Source organism: Neovison vison, chromosome 9 (assembly GCF_020171115.1).
Source record: "Neovison vison isolate M4711 chromosome 9, ASM_NN_V1, whole genome shotgun sequence".
Classification (NCBI taxonomy): domain Eukaryota; kingdom Metazoa; phylum Chordata; class Mammalia; order Carnivora; family Mustelidae; genus Neogale; species Neogale vison.
In genome coordinates, this window is record NC_058099.1 from 7,135,968 (window position 1) to 7,151,813 (window position 15,846).

Sequence of the window (15,846 nt, forward strand, 5' to 3'; positions counted from 1 at the left end):
AACTGCTATATACTGAGCAGACATCAGCACCAGACCGCATGTTAAGAGACCTCCAGGCACAACGCAAGCTCACAGTTACCCTAGAGCTCCATTTACAGGGGAAGAACTGAGGCTTAGCCTGGCAGCTTGAACATATGCCTGTTCAAGCTGAGGCTTTTAACCGCCACTCTATACTGCCTTTTGGTGACTGTGCTCAACCTCAAGGAAGGAATGGGGCCCCCTGAGTGGGGGGTGCTATCCCATTGGGAAGCACTCAGGGCTAAGGGTAAAAGAAACAAAAAGCCACACTGTCAGCCAGGTCTTGGAAGTCTGATTCTAGTCCATGAAAGCCTTGACACTGTGGCGCTGTGGACTGGGTACCTGCCTGGCTGGGCCTAAGGTGGGAGTCACAGCCCCTCCTTCCGACGTCTGGAGGCTGAGTGGTTAAGGACCATGATGGCATTCTCCAGGCTCTGCCTGCCCTCTGCTGGTCACCCTGGGACACTGCAGCGTGACTGCCAACCCCCTCCACAACCCCCTCCGCACCTCTCCAAGGACTCCAGCTCTACCCCCCCATCTTCCCCCAAGGGCAGAATCAGATTCCTCTGTCTTTCAGAGTCACTCCCCCAGGAGGCATCCCGGATCTCACCCTGGCCCTCAGCTGCAGGCCTCGGGCGGGGCCCACAGTTGGCTCCGCGGGCTTGGGTGGAATGGAAGCTCTTTGGGCTTTCCCCTGTCCTTTTACACCAGGAGGCCGGTGGGGGAGCAGGAAGCCACAGGGGCTTGGGTTTGCATTCCAGCCGCCTACCCCCACCCCCTACTGCTGTGTGACCTCAGCAAATGACTGACAGACTGCAGGGAAGCTTGAAGAGTGAAGGCAAGGCCCAGGGGCACACATCGCCTACTGCCCGGGTCTGGGTCGGACCGTTCCCAGTGCGCCCTGCGTTTCCGGCCTGGGTGTGACTCCAGCGATGGGGCCTCGGAGACAGCTGCCTCTCCACTGGTACAGCTGGTGCTGCAGCCCTGGAAGCTTTCCTGGACTCCGCCACAGCTGGTCAGGCAGCTCAGCTGTGGCTGGCACAGCCCCCAGACCCCTGGGGAAATGCACGAGCAAGGGTCTGGAGGTGGGATCAGACGCCAGGTTAAGGTTTTCTCCCTCAAAGGCTCTACACAGCCCTTTCCTCAAAATGGGTACCTGTGCTCTCTGAATCCTCCTTTCACAGATGCGGAGACGAGTCACTTGCCCTAGACCGCAAACTCCAAAGTGACAGAGCTGGTCTGGACTTTCAAGCTCATGCTATTAAATACCTGGCCAACTCGTGGAGGGCGTCTTACCTGGGGAGTCCCTAAGTCTGAGTGAGTGAACAGGGTGGATGGGCGGGAGGTGGGGCCTGAGCAAGAGCAGTGAGCTCAGGCGGTGGTGCACACAGGCTAGGGGGAGTCAAGGCAGTTTATTGGCCCCTGAAAGACCCCCCCCCACCCCTCCTCCTCTCATAGCCAGCCGGGGACTGCGATGGAGAAAGTGATGGGACAGACCTACAAGGAGAAAGGTCCTGCCTGAGGGGCAGCCAGGCTGCCACCCAGGAGACGAGGAAGGCAGGGGGCGGGGTGGAGGACAGGGAGGCGCACCCAATCCAGGCCGCCCGTGGCAGGTCGCTGCAGGCTGCTGTCCTCCTCCGATCCTCCTGGAGGCTCAGACAGTGCTGAGTGACACTGGAACAGCTCCCAGGCTGATCCTCCTCCTGCAGCCCCTGCCCACTCTGCTGGCTTCCTGAGTCTGGGGGTTTCTGCCCTGGTCCCATTTACAAGCTCCCTGCGTTCTGGAGAGTGCTTGGCAACCTTCCACCTGCCCCTGCCCTACCCAAGACATCATCGTAAGGGGCCCGGTCTGTCTCAGCCTGGGGCCAGAGGCCCCACCTGGCCTTGAAGACAGAACATGGACTTGAGGCTTTCACAGAAAGCCTTCTGGGGGGCAGGGGGAGGCGGCAGTGAGTCACTTGGCAGTTTTGAGGGGGAGGGGGCCAGCACCTCGGGGTGGAGGTGCCGGGCCCTGCTTGCTTTGGTCTGGCATTGCCCTGGACCCCTCTGGGGTGGGAGCTGGGGCTCTGGATCCAGCACCCGCTGGCCCTTAGAGGGACTCGGGGCAAATCACAGCTTCTCCTCGCCTGCCTGGATGCGGGTGTAGGCCTCTTGGTCCAGCGGGACGTAGCGGCCCTTCCGGGCATCCAGGTAGAACAGCGGGTCTTTCACAACCGCCGGGTCAAAGCCTTCCTTCCGAAGCTCTGTCTTCTGTAACTTGAAGGTCCCTGAGGGAGCAGGGAAGATGGGTCAGAGGGTGCAGGGCAGGTTTTCCCAGAGCGCTGGGAAGTCGTATACCAAAGCTGAAGAGGAGCAGAGGAAGAGGGTGGGGAAAACGCGGGAATGGGGCATGGAGCATAGCAGTGCACAGCCCTGGACACTTTGCAAAGGTGGTTCCCGCTAATTAGATCACGTACCGTTGCTCAGAGTGGCCCTGGCACCACGGTGGGAGCCACGCTACCTGCCTTCTGCTTGCAGCTGGGGGAACTGAGCACCAAAAAGGGGAAACTATCCCTCTAAGGCCACACGCCCTGAGTGACAGCAGAGGGAGGGCCAGAGTTCGGGCCCTCTGTGCTTTGGGCACCTCCCAGGTACAGGTGTGAGCTCACGTCAGCTGCACATAAATCCCAGGGGCCGGTATCCACCATATTTTATGGAGTCGGCTACACTGCACGTGTTTTCAGCTTTTAACATCTCTATAGTTGTTATAGAGCAACAGTTTCAACAGCAGCCCTGTTTTCTCAGTGGTAGCTCATGGAAATTGCACATGTCTCAGTCACTGGCATCAGCCCACTGGACAGAGGAGAAGACTGGGGTGGCGAGGCACACCCCGGGGCCAACACCACACAGCTAATAAGCGCTGGAGCTGGGATCTGAAGCTGGGTCCAACAGATGGCCAGAAATGGCCAGATTCCTTCCTTCCCTGGACGTACACTCTGCCGCCTGGTGGCCTGGCCACTTCTCCCAGCCAGAGCTGGGGTCTCTCTCACCCGCCACCTGAATTCGAAGTGACCTTGTGACTTGCTCTGACCCACAGAACATGAGCGTTTGGAGAGCCCAGGCCTCGAGAAGCCCTGCAGCTTCCACTCCAGGTGGGGTGCCTGTTGCCAGTGTAGTCTCTGAAGGAAAAGAAGCTGCACAGAGCAGAGGTGAGACAGCCCAGGGATGCCCGCCCCGGACTGGCCCTATCCAGTAGGATAGCCACTGGCCATATGGAGCTCTCTACATTTAATTAAAATGAAGGTAAATGTAAAATTCTGCTCCTCCGGCCCCAGGGGAAGTGCTCAGTGGCTGCTCGGGGCTAGTGGCCGCAGTGTTGCTCAGTGCACACACCGGACATCATCCTCATCGCAGACGGCTCTGCAGGAGGGCGCTGCCAGAGCAGCCTGCTGGGAGCCAGATAGGCAAGTAAGGACATCCTACCCCTTCCAGCCCCCAGCTAAATCACGAGGGATGACAGCTCTTCCACACCAGGTGGGGCTGACAGAAGAACCGCTCGGCAGAACTTAACCCCAAACTGCTGACCCACAACCGAGAGCAAAAATGCGGCTGTTTTAAGCACTGCAGGGAGTTTAGGGATGCTTGTTCTGCAGCAGAGCCTCTGACACCCGAGGTCTCTTCCCTGCCTCTCTCTTGCACAGTCAGATGTCACCCAAACCTCGGGGGCTCCCAGCCTTGAGCACGAGCCCAGCAGCAGTGTCCCCATTAGACACTCTGCACTGCTTTCGGTGCTCCTATGAGCCTTCCACCTTGCAGGGATGACATGGGTCAGGGAAGACACTTCAGTAAGGCAGGGGTTGACATGATGAGCACAAGGGAGGTGGCCCAAGGATGAGCAGCTGATGAGAGGCGGCGGGCGGGGGGCGCTGGTCAGGACAGGGCAGCAAGGACTGACTTCTGCCCATCAGGGGACCCGTCAGTGTCCAACAGACAGAAGGCTGGCACCCCCAGCTATGTAACTGTGGACCCACCACTCGCCTCTCTGCTGACAAGAGTAACAGCCCCTTGCTAGTCTCCCTGCTCCCCGGGGGCCTGTTGCCCTCTCCCTCGCTCCACACAGCAGCCAGAGGGCTGTGTGGAACATGCACCTGACACAGGTTACTGCTCTACTCAAACACTTGTGGCTCCCTGCTGCCCCAAAATAGCCCAGGCCCTCCCCAGCCCAGAGTCTTCTGGCCTCTCTGCCCCACCTGACGCCACTGTCCACAGCTCTCCTTGGCTCCAGCTTCAGGGGCCTCCTTTCCTTCCTCTCCTGCCCAAGTGCCCTCTGGTCTTAGGGACCAGCCCAGAATGTCTCCCACTCCATTCAGGTCTCAGCTCAAAGGTCACCTCCTCTGGGGAGCCTCCCAGGCACCACACCCATTTCATTTGCTTTTCTGTCAGTTCCATCTGTATGTATTCTCTTCTTTGCCCTTGGAATTCCTTGTCCTGTGCTGCCTACCCCTAGATAGCAAAGGTCCCATCAGAATCAGTCACCTCAATCGCCAAGGCCTAGCACGGAGCCTGGCAGGTACCCAGTAGGTACTCAGTGAATGTTCGTTCCACTCGTGGGTACGTGAGCCTTCTCTGTCTGAGGACTCAGTCCGCTCCCTTGTACAGAGGGAGGTCTGTGTACAATGACACAGCAACGCTATGGCTGAAGGACAAAGAACAGTCCCCCAGGTCCCAAAAAGGAGCCAGTTAGGGGCACAGGCCTGGAACCCTCCTGGAGCTGGGGCAGGGGAGGGGACCTACCTGTTTTGTGCAGCTCCGGCAGGAAGCGCAGGAAGATAGGGCGGGCGTACAGGGGCAGCTCCTTCTCCAGCAGCTGCGCGAAGTGCCCCAGGTCACAGTCGCTGGCAGAGCTGGCCACAGCAGCCATTCCGGCCCGGCCCTCGGTTCCTAGGGGCGGCAGCGGGCACCGTGAGGGGCCGGTCGTGCCCCCCGGAGGTGCCTCCCCGCACATGCCTGGCAACTCCCACCAGCCCGCGGGTACCTGGCACTTCCACACCATACACGGCCACGTCAGCCATGGCCAGCAGGCGGCTGAGCGTGCCCTCCACCTCGGTGGTGGACACGTTCTCCCCTTTCCAGCGGAATGTGTCTCCTGTGCGGTCTCGGAAGTACAGGTAGCCCAGCTCGTCCATCACCAGCACGTCGCCTGCAGGGGCAGAGTATGAGGCAGGGCGGGGGCCAGCCGCACAGGACCCCGGGATCTGCTTGACGGGGCGGGTTGGGACTGGGGCCGCGTTCTCAGAAGGTGGGGGAGGGCCCTTCGTTTCTCTCCTGCCTGCCTCCCCCCCAACAAAGGGGCTGGTGCCCACCCACCAGTGAGGTAGGCCTGGTCCCCCTTTTGGAACACATCCTTGGCGATCTTCTTGTTGCTGGCACCCTGGTTCAGATAGCCGTCGAAGCGGCGCAGGGGATCCTGCTGGATGATCCGGCCCACCAGCTGGCCCGGCTCCCCTGGGGGCAGAGAGGGCAGCAGAGCTCTACCCTGGTGGCTTCCACTCCCTGTTCCCCACCCCTAAACGTGCCCTGCATTTTGATCTGACTTCTGGTCACACCGCTTCCCACAGAAACCCTATCTAGCTCTGGGGTGGGAGCCCCGAGGGCAGGGAGCTGCTCCTGGCGGGTCCAGTGCACGGGGGCCCTCAGTAACGTCTGGTCACGGAGCAGATGGCAAGACAAATGACACGAAAGGGTGGCCGAGCTCTACGTGGACAGCCTGACCAGAGCCAGCGCTCCTTGGACCCCTGGCTCTGCTTAAAGAGCTGTACATTCGGGAGCACACACGACCCCCAGGGCGACTCCTGGAGGTGGCGCAGCCATCAGCCTCGATGGCACATGAGGGGACTCGGGCACAGAGCTTAGAGGCTACGCCAGGGTCGAATTGGGGGTCCTCCACACAACAGTGAATCAACGGACTGATGGGAAGAAGGGATGAGGAATGTGAGGACAGGTGGAGAAAAAATAAAGGATGTGCCGTTCTAAGAGTAGAGCGGAGAGACGGCCACTGGTGAGAAAAGGGCTTCCCACTCACCCAGCCCAGGGCCATCTCCCTCCCGGCTTAACCTCTCCTGCTCTGACCCTCCTTCCGACCCTGGGGCAGACCTGGCTGGCAGGGAAGGCAGACGCCGTCGGGCCCCCGGATCAGTTCCATGGTGTCCTCGTTGACGCGTACCAGCCGGATAGGGTACACAAAGGACAGGATGCGGCTGTTGAAGCCACAGGCGCCCACCTGCAAAGGCCAAGACTTGGGTCTGAGACTGGACAGCATTAGGAGGCCTGGTGCCAGACAGTGGGGGGCTCGGTGCCCACATCCTGCCCCAATCAGACAGCGGGGGGTTCGGCGCCCACACTCCACACTGCACCCATGCTGCCCTGACCAGACAGCAGGGGCTAGAGCAGCCACATTCCACGCTGCATCCCTGTTGCCCCAACCAGACGGTGGGACCCTCCAGCGCCCACATTCCACGCTGCACCCCGCCCACCCTCCACCGTCCCACTGCCCACCTGGCTGTCGAAGTTGCCCAAACTGCAGTTACATTCTGTGGCCCCGTAGAACTCGGCCACCTGGGGGATGTGGAAACGGCTAGAAAAGTCGGTCCAGATGGACTGGCGGAGGCCGTTGCCGAGTGCCATGCGCACCCGGTGCTGGTGCTCCGCCTCCCGGGGCGGCTGGTTCAGGAGGTAGCGGCACAGCTCACCGATGTACTGCACGATCTGGGGGCGGAGCGGGTGTAAGGCTGGCCCGCAACCGCTCTCCCTTCTCCTAACCCCATGGGCCCTGGGCCGCAGTCTCCCCACAGGAACACTGGAAATGGTGCCCTCGGTGAACGACTGGCCTCAGCTGCAAGGCAGACGTCCCCAAACAAGGCCAACAGGTCACGTGGACACAGGGATACCCGTCCTCTGGCCTCGTCACTCACCGTGCAGTTGTACTTGATACAGTCGTCCCAGAACCGGGAGGCTGAGAACTTCTTCCGGATGACCACGGTCATGCCATGCAGTAGGCACTGCCCCATGCCCACGATGTTTCCTAAAGGCGGGGGTGGGGAGGGGCGCATGGAGGTCAGGGAGCGCATGGAGGTCAGACCCCTCCTTCCAGAGTCTCCTCTGGCCCAGCCTATCTCCTCAAAAGCCCTTTCCCAGGCCCTCTCCCCTGTCCTGTTCCTCCAGCACTAACTGATCGCATCTCTTCCCTCGCCAGACACCTCCCATGGTTCCCCAGTGCCCCCCCAGTATGGGATCGAGGGCATGCTCCTCAGATGGTCCTGGGGGCCCTGGAGCTGGCCCCAAGCTCCTGCTCTTGTACCTAGAAGGCTGCCATTCAGCCAGAGGGGGACCAAGTTAGCTCTCCTCGCTTCTGCAGCTCATATCTGCCTGACTAGGGAGCACCTCCTCCAGGAAGCCTTCCTGACCATCACTGGGCTCTTCTCTTGAGCTGAACTCCTGCTCCCTGCCTGTCTCCACACTCATCATGCCATTTCTTGTATTAAAGTCAGGTGAGTTCCCATTTTTCTTTTTTTTTTTTTTTCAAAGATTTTATTTGTTTATTTGACAGACAGAGATCACAAGTAGACAGAGAGGCAGGCAGAGAGAGAGAGGGAAGCAGGCTCCCTGCTGAGCAAAGAGCCCGATGCGGGACTCGATCCCAGGACCCTGGGATCATGACCTGAGCCGAAGGCAGAGGCTTAACCCACTGAGCCACCCAGGCGCCCCGAGTTCCCATTTTTCATCCTGCCCTAAATCCACACTGGACTTTAAGCACCTTGAGAGCAGGAATAAACTATTCCATCTCTGTGCTGCCCTTCCCAAGCTGTAAGACTGTGCACACCTGAGGAAACAAACTGCCAGGCCGGACCAGTCCTAGCATCCTGTGGGACGCAGCCACACACACTGTGGAACTGGTATGGCCGTCTCTCGTTCAGAGGCCCAGTCAATGGCCACATCTGAATCTGAACCCAGATTTGACTCCAAAGCTCACGTGCTTCTAACCACAAGATGCTGCCTACCAAGAGGGGTGGGCTTCCCGAGGCCCCGGAGCACAGGAGGCTGGGAGGGCGGCCCCGGTTACCTGCGGAGTGGTAGAGGGGCAGGCAATCGTAGACAATGTCGTCGGGCCGCATCCGGAATCCGTAGTATACCAGGGCGGCCATGCGGTAGTACCTGGGAGGGCACAGACAGGGCGCTTCGCAAGACCCTGGGGAGGCAAGAGGAGGGGCTCCCGGGCTCCACCCCCAGCACGTGCCCCTTACCTGCTGTGCACCACGATGGCGGCTTTGGGCAGCCCCGTGGTGCCCGATGTGTAGATGTAGAAGAGCTTATCTGAAAGAGAGAGAGAGACACGAGGGGCTAGGAGAAGAGACCGCTCAGGGCTGGGAGACACTGGCTGCCGGGAGCGGTGTCCACGGAGCTTCTGCACCGCAGATCTTGTCTCTACATCACCCAGTGGCCCAGCTCGGGGACTGTCACGTTCGGTTAGGCAGAGGCTCAGCCACCTCCCGGCCGCCCACCCCCACCGGCGGGACGTTCTAGGAAGCCAGGAATGCCCTGGGATGACTGCATAGCATGTGTGGCTGGGCCTGAGGACACCAGGCTGACCCTGGCAGAGACCCTGCCCTCGAGCTGCTTACAAAAGCACCAGGGAGACAAAATTCACACCTGACAGAGATAAGATGACCACGAGGCCAACAAAGACCAGTTCCTGAGCACTTTCTGTCACACCCCAGCTTTCCACTCTACCTTTTTCAAACCCCAAAACTGCTCCATAAAATCGATTCTGTTACCGGCCCTGCTGTCACGGCTGTGGGAACCGAGGTTCAGAGAGAGGCGAGCTCAGGAGCTCGGGACACCAGTGAAGCGGTGGGACTGAGGGATGAACTGTGGGATGAACTGAGTTCTCAGTGCCAGCTCTGACCCTCCGGGCAGTGCAGCAGACTGGGGGCTCCACAGGGCCGGAGCGCAGGAGAGGCTGCAGGGTCAGAAGGCTGCCTGGAGGAGGGGGTGGGGAGGCAAGGCAGCCCATGCACAGAGAGGACTCCAGGCTGACAGGTGCTGGGTGAATATTTAGGGGGTCTAGCCTCTGGTCTGACCCCAGCTGAAATTCAGACCGAGCGGTCTCCTGGGCTCCACATGATCCTGCTGCGTGTGACAGGCAGCCATGAAGCCTTGTTCAACAAGTCAAAGGATCAGGTTTTGTGAACTCCTGAGTACTTGGCACCGTGCCTGGCATCTTTACACACACAGGCTCTTTAGCCCTCAGAGTGACCCCATGGTCACTGTCCTCATCTTCCCAGATGGAAAAAGGGAGGTGACAGGACTCACTCCAGGACACACAGCAAGTTTGCAGAAGAACCCAGGCCTCTGGCCCTGGGCCCATCTGAGAACCCCTCCGTGGGGTGGGGAACCCACCTGTGAAGCCCTTGTTGGGACGACTGGGCAGGTGCTTGGGGGCTTCCTCCAGCAGGGGGTCTAGGTGCTCTGTGCTGGCGGGCACTGTGCTTGGCTCCCAGGGGCCGGAGCAGAAGAGGCTGAGCGAGGGGTCCAGGCTGCCTTGGATTTCAAAGATGGCTGCAGGGGAGACAGGGGCGATCAGCAGGCAGGCTGAGAACCTCACATCCCCAGAACCTCTGCTTGTGTCAGGGCTGGCGTGTTGTCAGGGGAGACTGGCTGTGCGCAGAGAAGAGGACACGTGAAGCACCTGGGTCCCGGTTATTAGATGCCGACAGGAGCAAGAGCTCCCTGGCTGCCCAGCGGGCTCCTTACGTGCGCGCTCCTCCTCACACAGCCCAGGAGGTAGGTGCCAACAGCAGCTCCTAGGTGAGAAGACAAGGATCCGAGAATGGGAGGGCCTGCTCTCAGCTAGAATGTGCTGGAGCTGGGATGCCAAGCCAGCTCTACCGCATGCTGACGTCTGCGCCCTTACACGCTGTACCATGCTCGTCCACAGGCACCGGTTAGAAGGGAGGTGTGGAGGGTCAGAGGTCAGCAGCCTCCAGCCTCTTCATTAGGTGAGAAACTTCCCTCAGGCTCCCCGGTGCACGGCAGCAGCCTAGATATTCACCTGCACTGGACACAGACCAGTCCTGGCCCCCTCGGCTCCACTTCTGCCTCCCTCTAGATTTGTCCAACCCTCCACCCTCTCCCTGTGGCCTCCTTCCTTTCCCCGTCTCAGCACATCAGTAACCTTTCCCGCCATCATCCCCCACCACAGCAGTCAAGCCCAGGATGAAATCCTGCTTCGGTGTGACCCTATGTGAGCTCCTCTTGCCACTCTGAACGTCTGTCTCCTCATCTGTAAAGCCAAGAGAGCCATCCCTACCTCACCAGGCTTTGTGGAGAGGAGAGCTGCTTTTGTAAAGCACCGAGCTCAGTACTCAGTCAGCGCTCAACGTGGCAGCAAAGAAAACGTAAGCTTTGCCAGAGACCAGAGAATACATTCTTGCTCTCATTTTATAGATGAGGCAAATGAGGCCTAATTAGTCACCAGGAATGGTTACCATTATCTCTGTGGGCTCACCTAGCAGCCACTTTGTTAGTGCTTCAGGCGAAGGCTCTTCTTGAAAATGATATGGGACAGGTACTACAGTGAGGAAACTGAGTCACAGACATTTCCAGTCTCTTACTCAGGATCTCCAGCTTACAAGTGGTAGGGCCCATGCTGTCTGACATCAGGGCTCATGGCCTTCACCTCTGAGCCATACAGCCTCCCCTAGGCCTTGGGGGGGGGTGCTGTGGTCTGTGCAAGACCCTGTGGGCCTCCTCCCCTGACCCCACAGCCTGGGGCTCACCTGGGGCCATCTCGCTGCCGAAGATGAGGACGCGGGCCTGGGAAGTGGTCAGGCAGTGGCGCAGGGCATCCCGCCGGAGGTTGGTGTTGATCAGTGCTGCCTCCACGCCCAGCTTGGCCATGCCTAGCCACAGGCCCACAAACTCGTTGCGGTTCTCCATGAAGAGAGCAGCCACGTCGCCTGAGGCCAGGCCCCGAGCCTGCAGGAAGTTGGCCACGCTGCTGGAGTAATCATCCAGCTGGCGGAAGGTCCAGTGGGTGTCTGTGCCCTCAAAGATCAAGGCTGTCTTGTCGGGGTGGCGCTGTACCGTAGAGGCAAACAAAATGGGCACTGTCCGCTGCTCCCGCAGGTACCGCCGGACCTTTGACTTCACCTTGAAGAGTACCATGCCGCCACTAGGTGGGAGCAAGCAAGGGAGCCATGACTACTGGGGTTGCGAGTGGGGTCCCGATACCCCGGCCCAGGTGGCTGTCCCACAAGCTGGAGGTTCCTGAGCCCAATCACTTGCAACACTCCCCTTTCTCAGCACCAGTGTGCTGGGCACTGTGACAGGTGCTGGCCCACCGATGCTGCAGAGTAACACCAGATACCTGGGCAATGACTCCGCCCCCAGTGCAGAGGAAGAAATGAGGGTCTGCAGCTTGCCCAGGCTTCACAGGCTGAGATCAGGAGCCACGCCCTCTCTGGCTCCAGAGTTCAACACCTACGACCCTCGAAGCTTTGCTCTGAGTCTGCTGCTCAGTCAGAGCCTTCCTGAACTCTAGGGTCCAAGTCAAAGTCCCAACACATTTGGGACCGCCCTGTAGTGCACCTTTGCAGACCCCTGCCACAGTAAATAAAGGGTAAGTTTGAGACTTGTTCAGTCTCCTTCCCTGTGAACCCACCAAGGCTAAGGCTCCATCTTGTTCACCACCTTGTCTCCTGTGCCCCACTCAGCACGGGGCCTAGACCTTCACCAAATGTAGAATCACTGGGCAAAAACTACGGAAAGAGTCCAGATGTTCATCGACAGATGAAAGGATAAAGAAGATGGGGGATACCTATATATACAGTGGAATATTACACAGCCATCAAAAGAAGAAACCTTGCCATTGGCAATGACACGGATGAACTAGACGGTGCTATGCTAAGGAAAATAAGTCAATCAGAGAAAGATAATTCTCATATGATCTCACTAATATGTGGAATTTGAGAAACAAGGCAGAGGATCATGGGGGAAGAGAGGAAAAAATGAAACAAGATGAAACCAGAGAGGGAGACAAGCCGTAAGAGACTCTTAATCTAAGGAAACAAGCTGAGGGCTGCTGGAGGGGAGAGGGATGGGGGGATGGGGTGACTGGGTGGGGGGACACTGGGGAGGGTACATGTTGTAAGAGCAGTGGGTATTATATAAGACTGATAAGTCACAGACCTATACTGCTGAACCAAGTAAAACATTATGTTAATTGAATTTAAATTTAAATATAAATAAGTAATTAAAAAAAAAAAAAGAAAGAATTACTTGGCAATATCCCCCTTTCCTGCCCTGCCTCTGCCTCCTCTGACCTTTGAAAGCTTCCAGTTCCCTGACTTCTCTGCCTATTCAGATGCTGTGCCTCTGGCTGGAATCCCCAGCTCCCATCACCTGGAGATGCTGCTCAACCACAGCTTTTTGTCTCCAGGCAGCCTTCTCTGATTCCCCAAGGCCCTGGCCTGAAGCCATCTCTCCCTGCCCTATACTCCCACAGCTCTCTGCTAGCACCCTTCCGGCAGTGGCCACTCAGTACTTCCTTTTACAAATAATTCAGATGACAGGTGCTGAGCTGCCTGTTCTGAGTGCGGGTCACTATACCGAGCACTAGGACACCACTGCGAGCAAGGCTGCCAGGGTCTCTGCCCACGCATTACTGTTAGTTTAGGGATTTACTGGATCTCCTTATCTCCCTGACCAGTCTGAGCTGGGCCCAAGACTAGGTCGGCCTTCCCCTCCCTGAGTCCCAGAGCCAGCCTAATGCCTGTCACACAGCAGGTAGCAGCAGGTGTTTCTGGTACAGGAGAGCCCTTGGACAGTACCTGACTTTCTCTGGGGAGCAGGTTTCCCCAGACATCTGATATGGGGCCCTGCTCTGAATCCTGTGCCCTCTCAGACTTATGGACACAGACCTTCCCATGGGGTTCCTCTTCATTTTCTCACAAGCTACTGCTTAGCCTTAGGACCCTTTGCAGATGTCTTGATACACCTGGAATTCAGTGTATGTCCTGGGCCCCTAAGTCTGCCCTAGGCTAAACGGCACCCTAGGCTAAACTAGGGAGATCTCCTAGGAGAAGACTTTCACCTTGGCAATGGAGATACCAAGTACCAGGGCCTGGGGAAGGGGATAAAGCAGAGGCTGCTCCTCTGGGGCCCAGGGGGCCTGTGCTCACAGAGACCTGGTCTGTAGAGACTTTGGGAATTAGGAGCCCATCGTGTTATAGGAGCATCCAGGGCTGGATGGACTGGACCAGATACTCACAAGATATCACGCCTTATGGTCTTGACGAAGATTCGGACAAAGCGCCAACCTCCAGACCCCAGGTAGAGGAACAGCAGGGAGAACCCCACTTGGGTCCAAGGCAGTTTCAGCACCAGCTTGGAGAACAGCAGCACCCCCACCAGAGATGCCCCGAGCAGCATTGTGGCCTGTGGGCACAGAATAGTCAGTGGAGCCAAATGTTTATGTCCCCTACCTCCAGGTCCAAGCAGCCACTATGATCCTAAGGGTCAACCTGTAGTGAGGCTTAGTCATACGAGTAGGTAGCTGAGGATGGGGACCCTTTCCAGGGCTGTCTTGAAGAGACAGGCTAGAGGCATGGGACTTGAGAAGAGGAGTTCCGTGGCTAAGAGGCAGAGGCTGAGCTGTAGCTCCTTAGTCCCATCTCCTTCTACAACTAAATGCCCCCGTGACTTTGGATAAGTTAGTTCTCTCCTACGTTAGACATTAGCCTCCCCCTCTGCGTTATGGGTATAGTGAGAATTGCTCTCGGAAGCCCTTCCAGCCAAAACAGGACAGTCCACTCCCCTAACAGCCAGGATCTCTAACCAAAATGGTTTGGAGAGAGGGGGTTATTAACTTAAGTGTCTCTGGCTTGATTCCTTATCCAAAGAACCTCCTTGGGTCTTTGGATGAACAGGGCAAGCCACAATACCCAAAGGGGCAGCTCCCCGGGAAGGGGCCTGGCTCCCACCCAGCTCACAAACTCAGACAGTGTCATGCCTCTGCTGGCCCACAGAGGGCGACAGAGCAAATGGGTTAGAGCCTGGAGGTGCCTGAGAGGTGACTGTCTAGAAGGGAAAGGTGTTTGAGGGAGCACTGGAGGGCCCTGAAGTCACCCCCTGCAAACACACTCGGCAAGTCACTCCGATGACTCTTCGGGGATTGGGCTAAAGAGGAAGGGTAACGGCTGACTGGACTGACATTAAGATTCTTGGTCTCTACTCCTGGCGCTTTAGGGACTGGCTTAAGAGCCAGCAGATGGGACTCAGTTTTCTCTCCGGGTTCTCCTATTCCTGGGGAGGAGCTGAAGGTCATGACTATGATGTAGCCTCACGGTCTCCAAGCCAGGATGAAGACATGGTCTGGACCCCAGGGAGTCCTTACATACCATCTCCCCACTTCACACAAAAAGCAAAAGCCGGGAGTAGGACCAAACCAGCGCTCCCGTATACAATGCCAAGGTCTCTAAGGTCTTCAGACCTCTGGGCTCCCAAAGTCGGCCAGGGCAGAGAACAGGAACCCGTCCCGGAAGGCTGGGGGATGGGAGGAGAAGGGAAGGGGATGCCGACATCCCTCGGGCCCCCGTCCCGTGTCACTGCGAACCGCCCTTGCCCCTAAGCAGCCAGGGCAGCATAGCGCCAGGCAAGGAGACAGAGCAGCAGGGCGCCCCCCTCACCCCAGCCGGCCCCACCACCTCCCCACGCCTCAGCCGGGCACATTCCCCGCCCGGGACCCATCGACTTGGCCTATGCTCACCCGGAGTCGGCCCCGCCGCGCGGCGCCCCGTCCAGATGCGGCCTGACTGCGGCAGCGTAGTGGGTAGCGCGGGGGGCATGAGCCGCCCCTGGACGCGCAGAGCCGGGTCTCAGCAGAGCTTCAGCGGCTCTGCGCCCTGCATGGCCCGGCCGCCAAGCCAGCCCCGCCCGCAGCCCGGCCCCGCCCGTCCGCGGCGCTCCTCCCCCGCCCGCCTCCTGCAACCCAAACCGGCTGCGCCGGCCTGCAGCACCGCCTCCCGCGCCTTCCCCGCGGCCGGTGAGCCGCAGAGACCTCGGCGCCGCGCAGCCCCAACGCGCCGGACGCCTCCCGGCCCAGCCCGCCCTGCGCGCGCGACGGCCCCGGGCGGCGCCCCGCGCGGTACGCTGGGAGTTGTAGTCCGCACCGCGCAGCCCCGCCCCGCCGCGGAGACCCCCGGGAGGGAAGGAGACTGGCGGCTGGGTCTGGGCTCGGAGGCAGCAAGCCCCTGGCGTTGGCACGTTGTGGGGAGCACCCCCACCCGCAGCGTGGGCGGAGAATCCGGAGTCTGCGCGCAGAGACGGGCAGGGTTCCACCAAGGCAGACGCCACACTAAAAGAACGCTAAAAGGGCGGCGTAGGCAGAGAGGTGAGCTGAGAGAGGCTTAAGTAGCTGGCTCTGTGGCGCAATGGATAGCGCATTGGACTTCTAGCCGATCCTGGTGTGGTGATTCAAAGGTTGTGGGTTCGAGTCCCACCGGAGTCGAATTTTGATAGCTCCTCCCTCACTTTCATGTGGATATTTTAGGGACTCCAGTACCTTCACATGATTCAGAAGATGTGCAGACTTGAGGCGGGGACCTCTGTATCTTCGACAGCAATAAACAGGACGTCAGGGCTATTACCTCAGCATTCTTTCCCATCCTTGGTATCTTGCAAGCAGGCAGGTGCACCTGGTGGTACAAAGGGTACGGATCTGTAGACTTGTACCTAACCGGCCTTTGGTCGCTCAGGACCTTGCCCGGAAATCAGCTAACTTCCAAGCCTAGG

The 15,846-nt window shown here is 58.8% G+C and overlaps 1 protein-coding gene and 1 non-coding gene across 2 annotated transcripts; one reads left to right on the forward strand and one right to left on the reverse strand.

Annotated features, from left to right (window-relative positions):
• Window positions 1-1,411: 1,411 nt before the first annotated feature.
• SLC27A4 (solute carrier family 27 member 4) lies at window positions 1,412-14,901 on the reverse strand. The gene is made up of 13 exons (XM_044264776.1): window positions 14,822-14,901; window positions 13,325-13,491; window positions 10,833-11,227; window positions 9,454-9,612; window positions 8,298-8,367; window positions 8,117-8,208; window positions 6,969-7,078; window positions 6,553-6,762; window positions 6,151-6,277; window positions 5,365-5,502; window positions 5,033-5,197; window positions 4,792-4,938; window positions 1,412-2,285 (listed from the first exon to the last, which is right to left on the reverse strand). Exons 2-13 carry the CDS (start codon window positions 13,483-13,485, stop codon window positions 2,128-2,130), a joined length of 1,932 nt encoding a protein of 643 aa, XP_044120711.1. The 5' UTR covers window positions 13,486-13,491; window positions 14,822-14,901; the 3' UTR covers window positions 1,412-2,127.
• A 570-nt stretch (window positions 14,902-15,471) lies between these two features.
• On the forward strand, window positions 15,472-15,562 carry TRNAR-UCU. Its single transcript is given in 2 exon segments — window positions 15,472-15,508; window positions 15,527-15,562. It is a non-coding gene; the product is annotated as a tRNA-Arg (tRNA).
• Window positions 15,563-15,846: the final 284 nt, after the last annotated feature.

What these genes read in the sequence shown, in the direction of transcription:
- SLC27A4 (XM_044264776.1), bottom strand. Translation starts at nt 13,485, where the DNA reads ATGCTGCTCGGGGCATCTCTGGTGGGGGTGCTGCTGTTCTCCAAGCTG. An exon ending in TGGGCAACTTCGACAGCCAG is followed by an intron (nt 6,278 to 6,552) that starts GTGGGCAGTGGG and finishes TGGCCTTTGCAG; the next exon opens with GTGGGCGCCTGTGGCTTCAA. An exon ending in GTATGGTGTGGAAGTGCCAG is followed by an intron (nt 4,939 to 5,032) that starts GTACCCGCGGGC and finishes TGCCGCCCCTAG; the next exon opens with GAACCGAGGGCCGGGCCGGA.